Source organism: Vespula vulgaris, chromosome 1, assembly GCF_905475345.1.
Source record: "Vespula vulgaris chromosome 1, iyVesVulg1.1, whole genome shotgun sequence".
Classification (NCBI taxonomy): Eukaryota; Metazoa; Arthropoda; class Insecta; order Hymenoptera; family Vespidae; genus Vespula; species Vespula vulgaris.
In genome coordinates, this window is record NC_066586.1 from 18,589,092 (window position 1) to 18,612,805 (window position 23,714).

At 33.7% G+C, this 23,714-nt stretch overlaps 1 protein-coding gene across 1 annotated transcript; it reads right to left on the reverse strand.

Moving 5' to 3' along the window:
* Window positions 1-4,557: 4,557 nt before the first annotated feature.
* On the reverse strand, window positions 4,558-10,717 carry LOC127068475 (uncharacterized). The gene is made up of 6 exons (XM_051004736.1): window positions 10,651-10,717; window positions 10,234-10,524; window positions 9,529-10,074; window positions 8,871-9,313; window positions 8,666-8,731; window positions 4,558-6,424 (listed from the first exon to the last, which is right to left on the reverse strand). The coding sequence occupies exons 1-6, from the start codon at window positions 10,715-10,717 to the stop codon at window positions 4,976-4,978; spliced, it is 2,862 nt and encodes a 953-aa protein (XP_050860693.1). The 3' UTR covers window positions 4,558-4,975.
* Window positions 10,718-23,714: the final 12,997 nt, after the last annotated feature.

Sequence of the window (23,714 nt, forward strand, 5' to 3'; positions counted from 1 at the left end):
GGAATATTTAATTTATTCGTAATATCTAAATACTTCCTTGATATATCGCAGAAAGCTTAAATTTTTTTCTCTTATCGTTTTTGTTTCTTCGACTTTGATTTTAGTCTACCAGCATTCTTTAATCTCCCAATCCTCCTTCGTCTCTACTTTCACCACGTTCAAACTTTCGAACAACATTTCGAAAATTCGAAGATAAAATGGAAATTTCGTCGGGACACGTTCACCTTTTATATAGATAGTTATAAGTGGATGAAATCGAAGCGATTGTACGGTTGCCAATGCTTTCTGGCATTGTTCGCGAGTCTTCGATTTTTAGGGTCGATCAAAGTTCGCCAGTTGAGAGAGACAGAGAGAGATAGATAGAGAAAAAAAAAGAGAAAGAAATATATATATATATAGAGAGAGAGAGAGAGAGAAAGAAGGAATAAAGAAAGAGGTAGAAAGGAAATCGTCCTGAAAAGAGATCGCAAAAAAAGAAAAAGGAAAGAAAAAAGAGAGAGAAAGAGAAAGAGAAAGAGAGAGAGAGAGAGAGAGAGAAAAGGGAAAAGTTTTCATTCCTTTCGTGGGAATGGAAATGACCTCGCCTTTGGGTTCGTTGAATTTTAAGATAACTTAAGCGATGATCGTTTTTCGAAGGTATAGAAATAAAATTGTGAGAAAAATCTAAGGAGACGTATAAGAGGGGGAAGAAACTTTTTGAAGTCGTGATAAAAATAATATTTTTTAAAAGTATTCAGTACCTTTGAAGATTCACGAAGATATCTGTGAAAAAAGAACGAGGAAAGAGCGAGAGAAAGGAGAATATTTTTAATTGATTTATTTTATATAAATATTTGATGAATTTAAACGGTTGTAAGCGATATTAATGATTTAAGTTGACATTAAAAATCAAGTAACATCGTCGATCACCTCAGTCCCTTTAATTACTTTCATAATTAACGAATCACTTTGGTAGGTAGATAGATATAGTCAAGTAGGTATACAGAGTGTTTCAAAAAATAAATCACCGAACTTTTAAGAGTTCATTCATTATTCTGTTCGTTGTAAGTATAAAAGAAGAAGAAGAAAAAAAGAAAGAAAGAAAGAAAGAAAGAAAGAAAGAAAGAAGGAAGGAAGGAAGAGAAAACGTCATACAAACACGACTTCATAAACGCTTTCTTTCCGAGTTATGAACGTTCATTTATTTACATATATCGGGCATGCATTAATAATGCATTAATGCAAATATGGAAATCATTTTCCGAAGTTTCTTTAATGAAATGTTCGAACGATCTCTAAATGTTCTCTAAAGTTTGTTGTAAATAAAAAATGAGGATAAAAAAAAATAGAGAGAAAGAGAGAGAGAAGGAAAAAACGTTTATAACTTGAAAAGAAAACGTTTCCATTGACCGACGTTCGTATGACTTCTTTTTCTTCTATCTCTTTCTCCCTTTTTTTTTGTCTTCTTCTTTTCTTTTTCATCCATTATAGCGAGTAAAATATGCTCGTAAAGTTTGACGATTTATTTCTGAAATATCCCGTAGGTACATAAAGGCAAACGAAAGATAGATAAAATAACGGGTGAGCGATCGGGGCGCTTTATTGTCTCATAGAATTTGATGGTGGTAGTGATGGTGGTAGCGATGGTGGTCACGCGAACGATAGAAAAAGTGTACTCCGTGTTACGTTAATATTGATCCTATCGATATAGATTTTCATTTGATCTTTTTACCTTTATGTGTTTTGTGCGTGCGTGTGTGTGTTTTCTTTTTCTTTCTTTGTTGTTGTTATTGTTGTTGCCGTTGTTGTTATTATCGTAAATAAGAACGTTTACGCGCGTTCGATGACATTTTACTAATGAAATTATATTTTAGCCGAATGAGACGGAAGGAGGTCAGACTGTTGGACTAATTAACTTGGTTTGCTCGCAGATAGCACTAATGCGATTGCTAGTTCTACGAGCATGGGGGTTCCGGACGGGTAGGACCTGTACGAGAACAATCGAATTACTCTTACTCGTCCAGTAATTACTCTCGGCTCGTTATGTGGCTTAACTAACTTCCCGCGAAAAGAGAAAGAGAAAGAGAGCCGCCATTTTCGCGGTTGCGTGTAATTTCGGTAAAGTCGAAAATCCCCTTTAAAAAGGATCCGACGTTCTCTTCTTTTCTTTCTTTCTTTCTTTCTTTCTTTCCTTTTTCTTTTTCTTCTTTCTTTCGTTCCGAAACGAAAATGTCATCGAAGAAAAAGAAAAGAAAACAAGGCGAATAGAAATTGATATTATTTTCTTGTGGGATAATTTTCTTCGATATCTTCGCTCTTATCGGTTCGTATTTCTAAGCAATATTTACTTGGAATTACAAAATTTACTCGCCAGTGATAAAACATTTTCCATCGTGTTTTTGTTGTGGCTATTTTGTCGAAGAGAAAGTTCTTTCTTTTTTCTTCTTTTTCTTGATACCTCGCACATATTACGAATCCTATGGAGTCGTTCTCTCGTTTTCCGTGTACCGTGTAACTCGAACTTTTTATATATTACTTCGAAATCAATTACCTCTTGCTTCGTCAGCCAAATTATCCTTTAATCTTAACAATTTTACATCTTTCAATCAATTTACTTGTCTCTCTCTCTCTCTCTCTCTCTCTCTCTTTTTCTTTCTTTTTCTTTATCTCATCTAAACGTGGATTGAAAAAGAATCATTCGTTCGTTCATTTCCGATTGAAGAGGCATCGGATGCTTCATCAGCTATAAATTATCTTTCAATTTAAACAAATCTTACATTTTCTTCGAACAAGTCTTTCCCCCTCTATCCTACCCTTTTCTTTCTTTATCTCTCCTATGATCGAGAGATCGATCGATAAGAAAATCATTCATCCACATTGTTCGTTCATTCACGATCGGTTAATGTTTCTCATTAGATAAAAAACGCATCGTTTAATCTTAGAAGAAATTTTACATTTTCTAACCCTTCCCATCACCCACCCTCTCTTCTTTCTCTCTTCATTCTTCTTTCTTTATCCATTCCACGATTGGGACATTGAAAAACGGAATTCAAAAAAATTACCATCGATCTCGTAGCTGAACGCGTCGCGTTAAAACTCGGTTCTTTCAATTTTGTCCACGTACATGGCCTTTGCTCTCCTGGCATCATCTCGGTAAAAATATGCGATGGAACGGATTCATTAATTTAATTAAACGCCGAGGGAAGATGCAGAAGCAACGTTGCATTCTACCTATTACAGGGCTCCGGATGTTGCATAAAAAGGCACGCGTTTTAATTAAACTTTACACACGAACGCGTTCGACCACACGCGTCCACACACAATACACACATACATGCACGCATATATAGGACATCAGAGAGAAGATGGAAAACGCGGTAACACAATGGGAATTCAACATACGTAATCTCGTATGACACTGGCTCGAGAAGGTTAACGACTTAATGATGTCTGCTTTTTCTTTATCTCTCTCTCTCTCTTTTCTTTTTTTTTTGCATTTTTTGGTAGCTTTTTATATGGTTGTTGTTTTTATTTCTATTTTCTTTTCTCTTCCTCCTTGGTCCACTCTACCTCCCCCTCCATCTCACCCCGTACCACCTACATCCTATCACATTCTTTATCACAATTTCCAAACTAGTCATCGACTAGTTCGTTTCTACAGACGAAATTCATTTTCGACATATTTGACATGCTGATGAAAGCAACGAATGAAGTCAAACGTTTCGAACATGCAAACTATGCACACCCGAACTCGAAATTCGCATTGGTTTATAATGTCGTCGAGCAGAAATGACATTTATTAACGTTTCACTCGGCCACTGGTTATATGTGTATGTATATATATATATATAGGTAGTAAATTACTTTTTACTTCTGATATAGATACTTTGCGATCAGATTGATACCTTGATTCTTTTTTCCAATTTGTTTTCCTTTTTATAAAACATGTGTATATTTATTTCATTCAACTATTCATTCACAAAAGTCTAGAATGACGAATAAAATTAATCTATCGTTTATTGATAATTGTCTGAACAAATTTATTATAAAAAAATTATGTCAATAAGAGCAAGAGTGAGAGAGAAAGAGAAAGAGAGTGTGTTAGCAAAATGATAATAAAAATTAAAACGATAAATAATGGTCGTTATAAGCGATAATAACAATGAAAGAGAAAGAGAAAGAGAAAGAGAAAGAGAAAGAGAAAGAGAAAGAGAAAGAGAAAGAGAAAGAGAAAGAGAGAGAGAGAAAGAGAAAGAGAAAAAGAGAGAAAGAAAGAAAGAGAAAGAAAAAGTCTTGGAAGATGGGAGTGGTCTATCGATTCTCATGGGGTTCATTCGCCTTGATAAAAGGGGCCATCGGCAATGACCTGTGCAAGATAAGGTAGTGTCCAATTTCCACGGTACCACAGTACCCGCGGCCATGTTACATTTAATACTGTCAACGAGCATGTAGTTGAAATATTACCTTGTAAAATATGAAACTGGCCGAGTTCCATCCCAACATTACCCCGTTTTACGTCACCGCAAAGAGAAATAGCTGCAATGTTCTTAGATTAAGAAGAAAGTGTCTATGGGGAAAACAGAGATGAGGGGGGAAGGGTCGGGATAAAAGAAAATAATTATATTTATTTCGTTGTTATTATACATTGCATTTACGTTGCTCTATTTCTAATATTGTTATGTAATAATTATATATCGTAACAATTATGACTAGTATACATTGATAGTATCACACGCACATATGTGTATGTGTATGTATATATATATATATAAATGTTCGACGTACAAATAAATAATAATAAAAATCAGTGTATATAATTAATCTAAATAACTCATTAGCATAGTCAACGTGTTTCACACGGTCGAGAATAAACATATACGCATAAATACATACATACATACATGCAGACATACATATATACAGACATATAGACTACGTACGTACACATAATTTACAGATAAGTAGAAATACATAAAAAGCATACATTTGTAAATCTTCAAAATCTGCTAGTTTCGGTTTTGTCGTTTATATTCTTAACTTCTTTCAATTTTCCATTCATCAACTGATTCTGTATCTCCTGTAACGTTTTCCCTTTTGTTTCTGGTAAAAAAATGATCGTAACTGGTATGGCGGTAGTCATTATTATCGAATACATCCAAAAAATATATTTTTTAGTTATTAGATCGACTAATATTTGATAAGTTCCAGCTGCTACGAGTGCAAATAAGGAAGCGAATATACTTGATATACTCGCAGCGACACATTTTATATTAGGCGGAAATATTTCTCCTACTACGGCACTTGGTACCGGAAGTAATCCCACGAAGGCGGCCATTTCAAACAATATTATACAAACTATTGGCAGCCATTGTATGATTTTTGGATCAACGTTCATATCTAAAAGTTGAAAGTGCGTTCCCAGACTGGACAGTGCTATTATAACCATTAAACAAGAGCAACACATGAGAATTTTTCTTCCGAACGTATCGATGAGTGTCATCGATATCAATGAGGCCATTATTCCAAATATAGTGACGATAATAACGATGAAGGACGGTTCGATAAAGTCAACTTGTGCCGATTTTATGATAGTTTCCATATAAAATAATATCGTATTGAGACCGCACATTTGTGTGTAAAAGAATAATGCGATGGTAACTAGCATCGCATTTCTTATCTGTGGTATTTTAAATTGTTTAAGCGCGACGAACGTAGACTCGTTGAACTCGTTGTAGAAATTTTTCAAGTTCGATAATTCTAAATCGACGTTGGAATCTCTGTGATACCAAAGGATCGATTGTTTGGCTTTCTCGTCTTGATTTTTTTTCACCAAATGATGAGGAGTGTCCGGTAGCCAAATGAACAATATCGTGAGAATAATATTAAATATAAGATTAACGATAGCCGATATCCTGAAGGATAAATAACATGCCATGAGGAATATAAAGAGGGTCCCGCATGAAACGCCGGCCATGCCGACTGTCACCAAAGCACCACGTATATTCGAATCGGCGATTTCACCTAAATAGAGAGAAAAGCAAGAGTAACTAATTCCCATGGAAATTCCACCGCAAATTCGTCCGAGATATAACCAAAAGATTCTGTCGGCTATTATCGTGAAGATCCAACAAAAGCTCATCGGTATGGTGCATATTAGTATCGACTTTCTGCTACCGAAAATGTTCACGAATATAACGCCGATAATCGCGCCGAAAAGTCTTCCTAAATTAAGAAACGATACGATCAGTGATGCCTCTTTGACCGTTATCAGCATGAACGATTGACCGGTTAATAATCGTTCTATGTAGGGCGACGACCATCCTGCTAATAATCCTATCTGCATTAACAGGAGACCTACTGTAAAGGGAAATAATAATAAGAAGAAACTTAACCAAAAGAGAAGAGTCAAAAATCTAAATCTCTCTAATACAATAAATTCTAATTTCTATTCTTTTTATCTCGCTCACCGCCAATACCACCGATCCATTGTGGCCAAGTCACCGTTCTCTTCGTCTCGGTTTCCTTTGTGCGCGTATCCATGTTCGCTTCAAATGTCAGATGTCGTTAGACCTCTTTTCTACTATTCCAGAGTCGATCGAGTAACCTACTGCGTCAGATTCTTCTGGTTAAAGAGTTTACACCCTCTCCTCGTATGATTTACTCGTATTAATTCGTTCCTCTTACTCTCGCCACTCCTTACCGCCATGCCTCACCCAACCAAAATTCTCCCTTACCACTTCTATCTCCCTCTCTCTCTCTCTCTCTCTGTCTCCCTCCCTTCCCTCATTCAAACTCCAGATAAGATACATTTGTAACGGTAGAATTATTTTTTGCCATGTAGAACGTCCGAACTATATGAGAATATTTTACGATTAATTAGTTTTCGTAAGATAATGATTATTTAATAATATCAATTATACGGGAACCCGCGTTTGGTCTGTCGTTTCAAATGGTTTCCTAAATTACGAACATTATCGATGCGTGATGTAATGTTCGTTTAAAAGGAAAATATAATATATTTCAAACTGACAAATTTCAAACGTGTACTTGAATTATTTACCATCTTATGTTAAGATATTGATCATAAGATTAATTAGATATGGTTATTTTGGCAAGTGAAGGATAAGTATTACGTCGGTATAGGGAAGATAACCAAAAACGATAAGTGTTCCATGAGATATATCCATTTTCTATTTCATTTGAATAAAACGATGATGATTGTAATCGTTGGTATTAATGAGTCGAGGTCACGTGAACCACGAGGTTCCACGAGGAGACGTGAATCACGAACGCGAATTTACTACTGTCGTGGATTACGACTTTGTACGAGCATGATGCTGTCGTCAGGATTGCATGCGACCTCAATATGTCCACCGACTCGATTGCAGTCAGTCGTTGTTATGGGATCAAACTGATTTGATTTTTAATCAGTGATCGATAATAAGTGTGAAAAAGAAAATATCTTACGCGTAAGATAAAATAATATTTTTGTGAAGAGAGAAAGAGAGAGAGAGAGAGAGAGAGAGAAAGAGAAAAGACAAAGTTTTAGAGTGGTGAAAAAGGATAAAAAAATAGAAAATTAAAAAAAAAAGATTGGGAAGGGGAAGTGAAGTAAAAGGGAGTGATACACGTTTGTGATTCAAGCTGTGAATAAATATCTTTTATCTTTTTATTATTGTTTTTCGTAGATACATCAATATATTATATAGTATGTGTGCGTGTGTGTATTGTGTATATAAATATATATATATATTATATGTAAATATATGTATATTTACATGTATATACATATGTGTACAGATGTATCTTTTTTGAACAGAAATATGTATTCGAAACGTTTTTGTAAATAGAAGAATCTTCGTTCGGAACGATTTTAAAATACATTCTGTTGCAATTTTCAGAGATTAAATCGTGGATGTTGCAAAATTTGACCCGGAGAAATATCGAAACAAATGCGTTGTTTATTTCATACATCGTATAGTTAATACAACATAAATTTGCGAGGAAATGTTTTCTTAACTTTCATTTATTTTTTCCTCCCTGTCTTTTTTTGTCCTCTATTTCGTTTTTATTTCTTCGTCTTTATCAGCCTTCGTTTTTCTGTTTTTGTTTTATTTTAACGAGATAAAATATATTTATACTTCATAAAGAGCAATATTGTCTTCGAAAGTAATTGCGTTTCTGATCGTCGGACCAAAGTCGATTAAAGATAAAAAAGAAAGAAAGAAAAAAAGAAAAGAGATAGAAGAAAAAGAAATTATTAAATCGATTAATATCGTTTTGCCTAAATGAGTTTGTTTAAGTGGCCGGATTATTCGACCGATTAATTGCGATAAGACACACGTGTATATTATTATAGTTACACGTATCTAAAATTATTTCGTAACTATTTATTCATATTTTTTTTTCGAATTTTCGAAGAAGAATATGGTTGACTACTTTCGAATATATATATATATATATATATATATATATATATATATATATAACACATACACGTACATACATATATATATTTTTACTGTACTCAGTATAATAAAATGAAACATATTTACATATTCGCGAATGTAAAACATATATACAACCGAAGTTTTCAAATATTTTGATAGACATTCGTTTCTTTCTTCCTTTCTAGTTTTTATATTTTGCTATTCTCTTTTTATCCAATACATTTTCGATTTTGTCAATCTTCGTCCGTTTGACTCCTTCTGTCGGCATGTCTGTTTCTGTTCTTAAGTAAAACTTGGATTTCCTGTTTACACAAGAATGTAATTTAACGTGGGAGGAGGATAGAGAGAAGGGATAGATAAAGATAGAGATAGACGCAAGAACAGATGGAGAGATAGAGAGACAAATACACACACACACACACATATGTACTGTATACATACTTTTAATGTTTTTCCTTTTGTCTCGGGTACGTAGAAAATCGTATAGAAAATGCATAATATCGTTATACTCCCATAGATGAAGAAGACGTATGGCATTGTCAGTAGATCCACCAATGGTTGAAAAGTTTTAGTAGATATGAAAGCAAATAATGCTGATGTAAAACTACTGATAAAACCGGCTATGCTCTTCAAAGTCACTGGAAAGAGTTCCGACAGTAGGGTACTAGGTACGGAAGTTAGACCGAAGCAGATCATCATAAACATTATCATGGATATAACTGGTAGAGGTTGAAGCATTTCGGAATTGTAACCATGTGTTAACAGAAGAAAATGAGTTCCTATTGTCATCATACCGATACTTATGCTGCTACACGAGATGATAAGAAGCAATTTTCTACCGTAACGATCGATTGCGTATATGCCCAGCCAACCATAAATGATCCCTGGAATTTATTCGAAACAATATTAAAAAAGAAAGAAAAAAAAAACAGAAGAAAAAGGGAAGAATTAATGTTTCTTTCGATCGAATAAAAATTATATATTAATGATATATAATTTTATTAATAATATTAATAATATAGTAATAGTAATATTAGTAGTAATAGTAACAGTAGTAATAATAAAAAAAAAAAGAAGAGAAAAGTAGATTGAATAGTACCGATGGAGGTAACGATTATCACGACACTCGACGGTGATATGAAGGTAACCTTGGCTTTGCGAATGATGATTTCCATGTAAAATACTATGGAATTGAGTCCACCGATTTGCATGAAGAAGAACAATGAGACGACGATTAAAAAAGCATTACGATTATTTGGTTCCGCCATTAGCTTGAATCTCTGGCGAAGAGTTGACACTCTCGTTTCCTCTATAAATATCTTGATTTCTTTTATTTCCTCCGTGACGTTTGATTTTCGATGATAAAAATAAATTGATTTAGCTGCATTCTCCATGGAATTATGTCGTATAAGGTAATACGGTGATTTCGGTAGACAGGGAAACGTCAAGAGGAAAATCGAAGTCAGCAGGAGGCTAATGACACCAAACCACTTGTACGATATCTGGGGACCCATTATGTTTCCAATCACAGTGCCAATGGGTAGGCCATTAATCACTAGCCCGATTAAGGCACCTCGTATACGTGCTGTTGATATTTCGCCGATGAAAATGGGAAAACAAGTGAAGAACATGCCCATCGAAGCACCTATTGCGATGATGTAGAAAATAGGATTTATCGATTGGACGCGTTTGAGACTGTGTTTGTTTGGACTTATGAACTTACCGAGGGTAAGTAAAAGGGAAGTGAGGAAAAGAGAGAGAAAAGAAAAGAAAAGAAAACAAACAAGAAAAAGAAATCATTTACCCGTAAGAATTCTAAACACATAAAACCCTACGGCCGTGGTGGCAAATATCATGCATATCCAACCGATCATCAAGGGTAATCCTGTGATGACGAGCGATACTTTGCTGCCGAAATATTCCAAGGATAAGGAACCACAAATAGCACCGAAGAGTCGTCCCATTGGTAAAAAAGAAGCTATCCAAGATGCCTCGTCTTCGGTTATGTGAATCTCCGTTTCCTTGTGCGTGAATTTTGCCAAATACGGCGACGTCCAGCCAGCCACAAGACCTAAGCTTACGGCCAGTATAGTCACTGCGATGAGGATTTGACATTTCTCTGTATCGAATTTAATTTTACCAACTACTTGGCGAATACATTTTTTTTTTTTTTCACTACCACCTCCCCAAACTTTCAATTGCCTTTTTCTTCCTAACTAACCGCTGGCAGCTGTCAACCACTGAGGCCACAAGTCAAATGCACTCGTCGTACCATTTTCTCGTAACATTTTTCTGTTTCTTTCTTTCTTTCTTTCTTTTTTCACGTCTTTGTTTCCTTTCTTTTCTTTCTCTCTCTTTTTTTTTCTTCTTGTTTTATTATTATTATTATTATTCTTCTTATTATTTTTTTTTATTTATGATATTCTTTTAATCATCCGCAAGACGATACATTTTTTACACGCTCGATTAATCTTCTTCATATTTACATCGTCATTTGTCGCGTTTATATATATCTAACGAGAAATAGTAATGTTCTCAGTATACTTTTATTTTTTGTATTCTCCTCGAGTTGGCACTGACAATTTCAGATATTTATATCTTTTGTTTCATTCGTTATTAAACAAATAATGGATATTGATACAATTTATCGAAGAAACTTCAATTTGAGAAATCAAACTTCTTTCTTCTTCTTCTTCTTCTTCTTCTTCTTCTTCTTCTTCTTCTTCTTCTCCTTCTTCTTTTGCTTATTATATTTGTCCCTTGAAACGAACAAGTAGATTTTCTGTTTCAATCAACTCTCCTTGCGTCAGTCGAAGAAAAGTGTTTGCGTTCTATATGAGCCACGTCTTTTCATTCACGACGAGATTACTCTCTTATCTCTTCCATTCAAATACGTGACATGTAACCATCTAAGTTACAAGAATTGCCACTTGTCCGTAAATAACATTTAAGACTTCGCGAAACGATCTTATTTCGTTTAACAAAGAGATTCCATGAAAATACGCGAAATCGTACTCGTTATTATTAAAAAAACAAAAAACAAAAAACAAAAAAGAAATAAATAAAAAAATAAAACTCGCGAGTTATAGAATAAAAACCAAAAAAAAAAAAATAATAATAATAATCCTTCGTTGTATCGATCCCTTTTTTCTTTTCTCTCTCTCTCTCTCTCTTTTTTTTTCTTCTTCTTATTCGCAATTAACCGTAAAAACGGAAAGAAAATCTATCATCGTTTTTCGGACGTAAAACAAAATGTTACGTATCTATCGGCCGTAGTTGAGACTAGTGATAAATTAACATCGATCTGTCATTGTCGTCGTTATTGTCGTCGTCGTCGTCGCCGTCGTCGTCGTCGTCGTCGTCGTCGTCGTCGTCGTCGTATCTTATGGTTTGTACTCGATAATAAGCATGCCCTCGTCAAATTCAATTATACGATTCCCGAGGGCATGTAACCCAATTTGCACGTCATCAAGCCGACTATGAAACTAGTTCGAAGACCTCGGGTGTAAACTGACCACGTATATCAAATATTGAAGTTTCAGGATTGCGCTGGATTGTCCTGAGGGACGACGAATAACTGTTCGAAGTTAAGAGAGAGAAAGAGAAAGAGAGAGAGAGAGAGAGAGAGAGAGAGAGAGAGAGAGAGAGAGAGAGTGAAAGAGAATCTGTGCGTGGGTGCGTGAACGAAAATAAATTAAAAAAAAAAGAAAAAGAAAGAAAAGAAAGAAAAGAAAAGAAAATTACAAAGAAAAATATATAGTAGAAATACTATCGTCGGTCGTTCTATTTTCTCGACGAAGTCACGTTGCACTTTTGAAGTATTTTTCTAGGGATCTCGTGTATACGAGTATCGTAGAGTACGGAGAAGAAACTTCATCTTATTTATTTAGATTTATGCGATGGATCGTTCCTGTACTCGAACAGTGAGCCCAGTTACGAGACGTTTGCGATGGAATTAAACGATATTAAAGGATATGAAATAAGAATTCGCATGATCGCTTTCGAAGCATAAAAATTTCCGATGGTTACATGGTACGACGTTGAAAAGCTTTTATCTTTTTTTGTAGACTTTTCATCGGGCTGATCTCGTCTAACAATTTTGTTTTTACGTTTTTAAAGTAAAAAGTGTATTTGCAAAAATGGAGAAACGTGAAAGAACATTTTATATGTGTGTGTGTGTGTGTCTATAAGCGTTAAATAAAAATCGATTAATTTGTAAAACAAAACTGAAAGAAAAAAGATTCTTGATTCATCTTAGATCGTACATTGATCGATAAGAATTATTAAAAAAAAAAATTATAGGAATTAGCGACGTTTTTTCACGCCATTGTAATTAACAATGTTATAATGTTATACAATTGAATCTTTCTATCTCTCTGTCCCCATTTAATTTTCGTTTCATTCGTTTTCGTCTATCCGATTAAATTTAAAAAGAAGATTCCTCATTCATTTTACATCGAATTACAACATTGCTTGTTAAGAACCATTAAGAAAAAAATTATCGATCGATATTTTTCTATGTGATCGTAAGTAACAATGATTTAATACTAAATATTGAATCACTTTCTTTCTTTCTTTCTTTCTTTCTTTCTCTCTCGTTTAATTTTTTTTCGTTCATCCGATTATGACATCCAGAAAGAAGATTTTTGATTCATTTCAAATGGAACATTGTTTATTAAGAATTATTAAGAAAAAAAAAAAAAATTATCGAGCGTTATTTTTTTTTTACGTGATTATAAATAAAAATAATGTACAATATAGCAAATATTGAATCTCTCTCTCTCTCTCTCTCTTTTTCTCTCTCTGTACATACATACATAAATATATATATATATATTTTTTTCTCTCTCTCTTTCTCTCTTTCTATCTCTCTTTCTTCGTTCATTTTATCGGTCTTTACACTCATACATTTATGCATTTCTCAAGTTCCATGAAGCAACGGTCGTAGTTTATGATGTCCCTTTGAGTGGGCGACTTGCTTTTCGCTTTAAACGACGGGCCACAAACGACGAAAAGAAGACACGCCGAATGCAGATGTGAAACGTTAAAGTGTCGGAAGCTTTAAACCTTCTTCCATTCCCTTCTTCTCTCTCTCTCTCTCTCTCTCTTTCCCTTTCAAAGTTACATATAATACAAAGTTGTGTATGTATATACGTATTACTCTGTATGTGTTACTTCACTTTAGGCACTCGAAAGTAAAGGACGTGATCGCGTAGGGAATGGGTTTAACGAAGATGGTCCTACGAAGTTTTATTATCTTAGAGATATAAGAAAAAAAAAAAAAAAAAAAGAAAGAAAGAAAAAAGAAAACACATTGGATTTAAGATGATGATTAGATTCTTGATTGAACGATAAATTATTGTGCTATTTTAGTGACGAAGAAATTACTGCGGGATGTACGTTAACGACATTATTTCTAATTTTTATTATCGTTGTTATTTATTTATTTATTTACTTATTTATTTATCTTTATTTATATCCTTTTGTTTCTTCTTTTCTCTATCTCTCGTCTCTTCTTTCTCTTTCTCTTCTTCACTTTTATTTTCTTTTTTCTTTTTTCTCTTTCCTTGTTTCTCTTTCCTTTCATCTCCTTCTTATTATGTTTGTCCTTTTCATTTTCTGAAACGACAAAGAGTGTACAGTGTATTTACACGTTGCTGAGAAGAGAAGTACGCTCGAGAACGGTAGTTTCATTTTCGTCGCCCAAACTGTAAACTGTAAATAAAAAGGAAGAGTGTTTGTGTCGATGTGTATGTACGTGTGTATGCGTGTATGTAAGAAGGAGAGATTGTGGTTACAGAGACGGATTAAAGTCGATGTTAAGATCCTGCAGGTGAAGAATAAGACTGAAATACTTTCTCCTAGACTGAAATCTCCTATCTTCTTTCCCTCTCTCTCTCTCTCTCTCTCTCTCTCTCTCGTCGAGGTTTATTTCCGTTAAAATATATGCACCTAACCGAGAGGAGTTTCTTCAAGAAAAAGTAAATTTCACGTCTATCGTCTCGTTCATTCTCACGAGTCTGCTGTAAATATTCGAGAGATTTTCTTTTTTATTTTTTCTTTCTCTCTCTGTCTCTGTCTCTCTCTCTCTCTTTGTTTGTTTCTATCTTTTTTTCTCTTTTCTTTCGTCTCCTTTCTCTCTTCTTTTCTTTTTTAGATCCCTTTTTCCTTTTCAAACGCAAAGCGAGCATCCTCTCGTACCAGTTTGTATTTTGAGAAGAATGATTCGAATGTGTCCAATATCCTTTATCCATTATCTACATTATCCTATGGGGAATGTGTTTACAGAGAATCTTAATTACGGTGATATCGATTAAGTAAAGCTCTGTCGTGATTAATGGTTAAAAATGTTTGATCAGGAATCGTTTGCAAAGCTCGAAAGTGGTTACTATATTTTTCCCTCGGGCTAAAGCGCAGAATTTTCTTCGGAATCGTCGAATAAAGAAATAAAGAGGTAGAGAAAGAGATAGATAGGTAGATACATAGATAGATAGGTAGATAGATAGAAAGAGAGAGAGAAATAGAGAGAGAGAGGTAGAGAAATGGAAAAGACGAAGGATACTCCAGATACTGAGTTATGGTATTCTCATGAGATAGAAAGAGATAGAAAAATAGATAGATAGATAAATAGAGAGAGAGAGAGAGAGAGAGAGAAAGAGAGAAAAACTGTACTTAGTCGAAACAGAAATAACAGCAATTAAGATCGAGACAAGTACTTAGTCGTATTTGTATGCAAGAAATAACAGGATCCCTAATGAGTAAAATCATTGTCAACATTTTCTTTTCTTTTCTTTTCTTTTCTTTTCTTTTCTTTTCTTTTCTTTTCTTTTCTTTTTTTATCGGCTGATAATTTATTTCTTGCACATTTGTGTAATTCGTAATCGAACACGATGATATTTCTTTCTTTCTTTTTTTTTTTATTTTTCCTTTTTATTTTTAATACTCGTTAAAAATTCTGTAAAAATAGTTGGTTCTTTCTTCTTTCGGATTTAACGACAACGTTTTAAGATTTGTATCAAATATTTAGATTACAGAGTACGTGAATTTTTCTTTCTCTATTTCTCTATTTCTCTATTTCTCTCTCTTTCCCCAAAATCTTATAAAAAATTTATTTTTATATCGCACTGCCGCGATTTAATTTCCGTCGACTTTATTTCTCCTATAAAAATCAACTTGTATCGTTATAGAGTTAAAACAATTATTTTTAAATTAAATTCGTATATCGTGAAAGATTCGAATAATTGATTTAAAATATATCGCGATATTCGTTAAATAAAATATTGTGAGAAATTTCGTGGTATTCGAATGTACGAGGACCGGCTCGATAAAAAAGTACGCTACTAACTGTCGGTAATTATTACGTCGCTCGTAATACAGATGGCAGACTAAATGGCGCCACTTGGAAAAGACGAATCCTTCTGATTGGTCCTTTCTACGCGCATTCTCCACGCGCAATTATTTCAAACCTGTTTGAAACACAATCCTCTTGTTGATTACATCCTGTAAATTACGTTTCGTGATTTCGCGGCAATGTTTCGTACTTTTCCGGATATAAAAGTGTCATCGCGTTTAAAGAAAGTTCTAATCCAAGAAAAAATTTATCGAGCTCGAGCGAGATCAGAGATAGAAAACGTCGAAGTGAGTTTGCGAAATTTCACGAATTTTTCATTTCGATCGTATATCAACTTCTAACCTACTTTCTAGTTATATCGTGCTATTATTATTAAAATTGCGTTTATATCCGATACAATTCCACGTTTGTTCGATCGCCTAATCAAATAGTAATCGCGACTATTCCATCGGATTCTCTTGGCGTTTCTTTCTTTGTTTTTCCCTTTCACCTCTCTTCTTTCTTTTCTTTTCTTTTTTTTTCTTTTTCTTTTCGTTAAGCTCGATACACACATTTCGGTTTTCAATCGCCGTTCCGATTGTTCGGTCACGAACGATCGAAACGTTTTATTTTCTTTCGTCGCAAATGTTAAACGTCATTAACGGATTAACACGAATACCTCCACTGTAAATTACATCTGATTTACCGTAACTGGGGGATCGAATTAAAAGTGTGTCTCCGTGAATCGGCCATTATCCTTTTTTTTTTTTAATAGCGATTTTTTTTCTCCTTTTTCCTTCTTTTTTTCCTTCCGTCTTTTTTCTTTTCTGTTATCAGAGATAGAGGATACGTTTCGGATTACCCAGAACGATCGATGAAAATAAAAAGAGGAAAAAAGATCGTATAGCATTGATGCTGAGTTACGAGGGAACGAATATCCGAACGGAAGCTTAGCGGAACATTGTGTGTCATTAAATCGCGCGAAACTTTTCGAACAAACGTCGAAATTCGGGGACGAGGAGTTCGTTGCGACGTAATCTGGACTGACTCGTTAGAACTTGTTCGGAGGTACTGTTTCGTTGTAATTCCCATGTCCGAGTTCGGTTCGGTCATTTTCTCATCTCCCGAATTACGTAACTTCTCCTATGTAGTAGCAGTAACGGTAGTTGCTAGGCTATACGCGCAAAATACGCACGGTACGAGATACGTACTATTTTTTCCTTTCTTTTTTTTTTCGGGATAATTTTTCTTCAGATTTAATTTCTTCGCGACGATCTCGTTCACGTCGTTATCGAAGAACAAGAAATAACGAAATTAAAAAATAAAAACAATTATTTACTTAAAAAAAAAAAAAAATGGAAGAAAAACGTACGATCTTGTTGATATCTTTTTTTTTGTTTTTATTGCTATCTTTTTCTTTCTTCTTCTTCTTCTTCTTCTTTTTTTTTGTTTTTATTTAAATAAAATATTTTATGCTCGTTCGTTCATCATCTCTAACTCATCCGTATTTTTCTTCCCTTCTTTCTTTTTCTATAATTTTCTTTTTATTTTTTAATCTGTATTTGAATGGAATTGAAGGGAAATAGGATATTACGAGATAAGTTATAGGTAGGTATTATACTTACTTAACAACCACCATCTAGAATATTCATAGATCTCAGAGTTCGTTCGTTAATCTATCTCGAGCTACTACGGGCTTTTAGAATCGAAATTCGAATAGAAATATATACTTCGGAATGGAAATTATTATTAATTTACTTACGAATGACGCGGTTAATTACTTGCCTTGAAAAGACGTGTCATCCATGTCGATGGACGATTGTCGTAGAAATAAAAATATTAACACGTCGATGTAAATATAATTTCGGAGTACATCGCGAAGTATATAATATCATCTCATACGGATATACGTAGTTGAAAATTCTTACAATTTACAATACATTTTACCTTCTACGCGAGTCAAATGAAATATTACATTTATTTTATATTAATAATTTCAACGCGTATTATAAAACGGAGAACGACAGCGAACTTAGTAATGTTATTTCGACGAATACAAAATGAAAACTAATGAACGACTTGCGTTGAAAAGATGTATCACCTATATCGGTAGACGATTGTCGTAGAAATAAAAATATAAACACGTCTGTTTAGATCATCGTCGAAGTATAATTTCGGAGTACATCGCGTTATCGACGTAATATCTCATACGGATATACGTAGTTGAAAATTCTTACAATTTACAATACATTTTACCTTCTACGCGAGTCCAATGAAATATCACATTTATTTTATATTAATAATTTCAACGCGTATCGTAAAACGGAGAACGACAACGAACTTAGTAATGTTATTTCGACGTAGTACAAAATAAAAACAAGTAATTAATCATTTGCGCTGAAAAGACGTATCACTTATGTTTGTAAACGATTGTCGTAGAAATAAAAATATAAACACGTCGACTCCACACATCGACTTAGGTCATCGTCGAAGTACAATCTCAGAGGGTATCGCGTTATCGATGTAATATCTTATAAAGACATACGTAATTGAAAATTCTTACAATTCGTAATAAATCATCTTCTACGCGAGTCAAATCAAACATTACATTTATTTTATATTAATAATTTCAATCCGTATTGTAAAACTGAGAGCGACAGCGATCTTAGTGATATTATTTCGACGAGTACAAAATGAAAACTATTAATTCAAGTAAGTAATGAAAGTAGTGATTTCGATCGCGATGAGATTGTTTTTTTTTCCATTTCGGAAACGATATAAAATCATATCTAATGACGAGGAAGAAATTAGAAATGATTGTGATAATGACATTGATCTTATATGTAAGAAATCGATATCTTTGAATGGCACTGAAAATAAAAACAGAATACAACCTTGTGGTATTACGCATACCAGACTGTTTTGAAATATACTATGATGTAGAAAATCATTGATAAAAATAAAATTAGTATTTATATCTGCGGAAAATTCTTCGTGTAAGACTCTACGAATCTTTTCGTTTCAAGTGATGTTTCATGGATATAATAATTGTCAGCGCAAGTGGTTAAACAACGTAACGTCAAATATCGTTTTAGATTATTTGGTATCGAGATATTGATGTAACAAATTCGGCTCAATCATGCGCGCGCGCATGACAGAAAGAGAGAGGGAGTGAGAGAGAGAGAGAGAGAGAGAGAGAAAGAGGGAGAGGGAGAGAATATATTGACGCAATTAATCAGTATTGTATCTATAAATTTGATTGAATCGAATTTGTCCGTGCATGTTTGTGTATAAGAAAAGTAAAAAGGATTTATATATCATATTTTACATACATATATATATATATGTGTATGTGTGTGTGTATATATATAGAAAATATATATATAGAAAAATATATATAAAATAAATAAACTTTATATAGCGATATATATATATCTAATTAAAGTACAAATACATACATATTTATATATATATATATATATATATATATATATATATATATTTATGTATATTGACCCACACACCACATATATATAAATATGTATATATGTATATATGTATATGTATATATGTATATTTTTCTTTTGCTCTTTTTTTCTCTTTAAACGATTTTGAATACGTATGAAAGAAAACGAAAGAAAAAAAAAAAGAAAAAGGAAAAGAATAAAAAATAAATAAAAACGAAATAGTCGAATGGTCGATAAACTTTATTAGATTTCTTTTTTTAATCGAGTTTCTAAAACGTTGGCACTTCTGGTAATAATTATTCATGGTACCCAAGAGTCGACACACTTATCATCACCTATCTCTGTTGAAAACTCGGCATAGAGCCAAACGGGAGAGTACCTACCTATCTTCGAATGAAAAAGAAGAAGCACCCAGGCATCGTTTTATTCGGTCGTTTAGTAGAAAGCGAGAAAGAGCCTGACGTTGATCGAATGCGAATACTGATTTAAAGATTTGCATGTATAACATATTCGAACTTCTCCTAACTTTCTCGTTTCTTATAGCCTTCATTATAGATGGGATTTTCTTTCCTTCCTTCATTTAAATTTTCAGATCAAGAACTTCGGCGTTATCGGACCACATTTTATTTCTTCTGTTTATCTTTTATCATATCTATAATATTTTCGTCGGTTTGTTTAGTTAATTATTGAATATCGTCAAAGTTTCGAAGAAAATTGTATTATCCAATAAAAGGATTTTGTTGAATTACATTTTTAATTAAAATTATGCATATTTAAATGTCATATCGTAAATTAACGATAAACAGAAAGGGTACTCGCAATGATCGATTTTTTTTTAATTTGTCTTTTTTTCTGTTCGTTCTGTTCATTTTTCTTTCTTTCTTTTTTTTTCTGGAATGAAAATAATTTTTCACTGAAATATCGACGATCACTGGAAACTACTGCAATACTACTGCAACTCCATCGAACAGTTCTTTCTCTTTTTATTTCTATCTCTCTTTGTAATCAGTGCCACGGATAATACGACGATTTTTGACATTTGCTTGTTGACGCACGTTTATAAAATCGCACGAAAATAAAAGGAGAAAAGAAAGAAGAAGAAAAAAAACAATTTTCAGCAGCTACAATCGCGTTTCGTGGGAGATCTCATCTTTATTGGCTTCCTACATTTTCTTTTTCTCATCTTCTTTTTTTCTTTTCTTTTCTTTTCTTTTCTTTCCTCGTAAAACAACTTGTACGAAGTTTCGTAAAATTTATCTTTCGTTGAATGCGCGTGCGTTTTAAAATTTGCAAGGAACAGCTAAGGATTATTAAATTCATTAAATTTTTATTGACACTAAGAACGTGGAAGTATGTAAATTTTTCGAAAGAGCAGAATGATATTTTCCTTTTTGTTTCTCGCGAAACAATTTCTACTAAGATTTTTAAAATGTATCCTTCGTTGAGTAACGATGAGCGTTCGTTAAAAATTTTCTCTGCGCGAATAATGCTTTTCAGTATATTCATTAAATTTCTGCCGACAGACGTTTGCATAAAAGTATGTGAATTTGCGATGGAACGAAAAGATTTCTCTCTCTCTCTCTTTTTATTTCTTCTTCTTTTTTTTCCTTTCTCGAAAACAATCTGCACTCAGTTTCTTATGATTTCTCCTTCGTCGAGTAAAACGATAAACGTTCGTTTAAAATTTTCACTACGCCAAATAATGCTCATTAAACTCGTTGAAATTTCTGCTGACCCAGACGCAACACAAAAAAATATGTGTATGAATTTGCGAAGGAACTGAATGATATATATATTTTTTTTATTTATTTTTCTTTATCTTTTTTTGTCGCTCGTATAAAAAAAAGCTTTTATTCGGTTTCTTAAAATTTATCTTTCGTTGAATGCGCGTTCGTTAAAAATTTGCCATAACCAACTACAAATCTCATTAAACTCGTGAAATCTTTCTTGATGGAAGAAACAACGTTGAAATATTTGATTACATGTATATATAAATACATGAAGAGTGGAAGAAAACGGTTTTTATTTATTATATTTCATTCTTTTTTTTTCTCTCTTATTTTTTTTATAGCAAAACAATTTTCACTGAGTAACTTAAAACGTATCCATCGTTGAGTAATGATGTGAACGTTCGTTAAATATTTGCAATATACAAATAAGGCTTATTAAACTCATTTAAATTTCTGTTGACACGCGCAACGGGCGAATACATGAATTTGTGAAGGAACTTGGAATGTTTTTTTCTTTCTTAATTTTTTCTCTAATAAGAAAACTTCGACAATTTTCCTAAGAGAGAAGAAGAGAGAGAGAAAGAAAGAGAGAAAGAGAAGGAAAGAAAGAGAGAGAGAAGAAGAGAGGGAGAAAGAAAGAGAGAAAGAGAGATACAGGGAGAGAGAAAGAGAAGGAAAGAAAGAGAGAGAGAAGAGAGAGAGAAAGAGAGAGAGAGAGAGAGAGAAGAGAGAAGAGAGAGAGAAGAGAGAGAGAGAGAGAGAGAGAAGAGAAGAGAGAAAGAGAGAGAGAGAGAAGAGAAGAGAGGGAGAAAGAGAGAGAGAGAGAGAGGGAGAGAAGAGAGAGAGAGAGAGAGAGAGAAGAGAAGAGAGAAAGAGAGAGAGAGAGAAGAGAAGAGAGGGAGAAAGAGAGAGAGAGAGAGAGAGGGAGAAAAGAGAGAAGAAAGAAAAAAGAGAGAGACAAAAAGAGAGGGGTGAAGAAAGAGAGAGAGAAAGAGAGAAAGAGAGAAAGAATAGGGATAGAGAGAGAGAGAAAGAGAGAAAGAATAGGGATAGAAAGAGAGCGCGAGAGAGAGAGAAAGAAAGAGAGAAAAGGACGGAGAGAAAAAGAGAAAGAGAGAAAGAAGAAGAGAGAGGGAGAGAGAGAGAGAGAGAGAGAAATGGTTGTGCAGGTGTACGAGAGGGAAAGGGAAAGGAGGCCGCGAAAGGGACACGGGGGTGAGTCGACGGTAGTGGGGAAAAGGGAGGAGGGAAGGTTTCCGGGGTGGTAAAGGGGCGATTCCGTGCCAGTCGGCGGTCCGAAGCCGCTCGGTACGGGCGTCATATTCGCGCGATCCCGCGATGCTTATTCCTTATCTTTTATATCTACGATATCTACAAGGAATATGAAGGAAGAAGAAATAATAACAACGATAGCAACAAATCATTAGTATTTATTTATTTATTTTTTTTTAAGAAGGAAATTGCCATAATCGCGAACGAAAGGTTTTCTTATCTCTGATGTAAAGTTTGTCCATTGATTTTATTTCGAGGTTTATTCGAACGGGGATGTTAAGTTTTCTCTTTTCTCGAAATTTTTTGTCGCGTCCCTTTTTCGAGTTAAAATTTTACGTAACGTGGAGGGCCAGAATGAAGGACGTGAAGAATATTCGAGATAATGAAGAATTATAGTGTCAAAGAGAGAGAGAGAGAGAGAAAGAAAAGATAGAAAAAGAGATTATAATGTTACTCGAGTAATAGTAATAACAGTAAAATAAAGAAAGAAAGAAAGAAAGAAAGAACGAAAGAAAAATTTCGACGTGAAATTGTTTCTTTACAGTTGATCGTGCGTGTTAGTTATATCGAAGTGTATCGAGAACGATGTGTATCGACTCGTCGATACGCTTTCGAAAAGTTTGAGGAAGAAAGTGACCAACTTCGTTGTCGTTGTCGTTGTCGTTGTCGTCTTGCGTGGTAAAATAGAGAGGGTTGTAAGGGCGCGAGTATGATGGGGAATGAGAAAGGGAAGGAAGGTGATATCCTACATTAAACGCTTTTAATCATTAACTTCGTCGGGTTGAGAGCTAAAAGCTCCCACCAGGAATTACGGTATAAAATAGTAGTTTCCCTGAAAAGCTGAATTCGAGTTCCTAGAGAAAGAGGGAGGGAGAGAGAGAGAGAGAGAGAGAGAGAGAAATAAGATAAATAGAATACCTCGATACGTGCTCCACACGATGAACCACGAAGCTTTTCGCGTGAAAAGTTCTTTCTCTTGTAGTGATATCACGAATATATATATATGTATATATTATATATATATTATATATATTATATATATATTATATATGTATTCTATTTATATTATGCTTGTGTGTGTGTGTGTATTATGTAACGCGAGACGGATAATAATTAACGGACTTTCGAATAATTAGGGAAAATTTTAAAGCCCTTCTAACGTTTAATAATTATTCCACCGAGCTTACTCTCTAATTACTTACTTAACTCGCAATTATAATTTCTCTTGAAATGATATTATCGTGAAGCCTATGTATTTCTTGGTCCTTTTCTTGTTCTTACCTTTTTTTTTTTATTTTCCTTTTCTATTTATTTGTTTTTTTATTTTTGTTGTCTTTTCTCTTTTTCTTTTTCTTTTTTTTTTTTTTTTTTTTTGATACGATCTTCTTCGATAGATCAATGTTATTATTTCGGCAAACGAACGATATAACGATCTGTGTATTATTTGGGATAATTAAAATTCATTGATTACCTATGAAATAATGCA

Excerpts from the sequence above, each read along its gene's own strand:
- LOC127068475 (XM_051004736.1), bottom strand. The coding sequence starts at position 10,717 with ATGTTACGAGAAAATGGTACGACGAGTGCATTTGACTTGTGGCCTCAG. Across the intron at positions 10,525-10,650 it reads GTGGTTGACAGCTGCCAGCG|TGACTATACTGGCCGTAAGC; the intron begins GTTAGTTAGGAA and ends TCCTCATCGCAG. Across the intron at positions 10,075-10,233 it reads TGTGTTTAGAATTCTTACGG|GTGCTTCGATGGGCATGTTC; the intron begins GTAAATGATTTC and ends TCATCGCAATAG.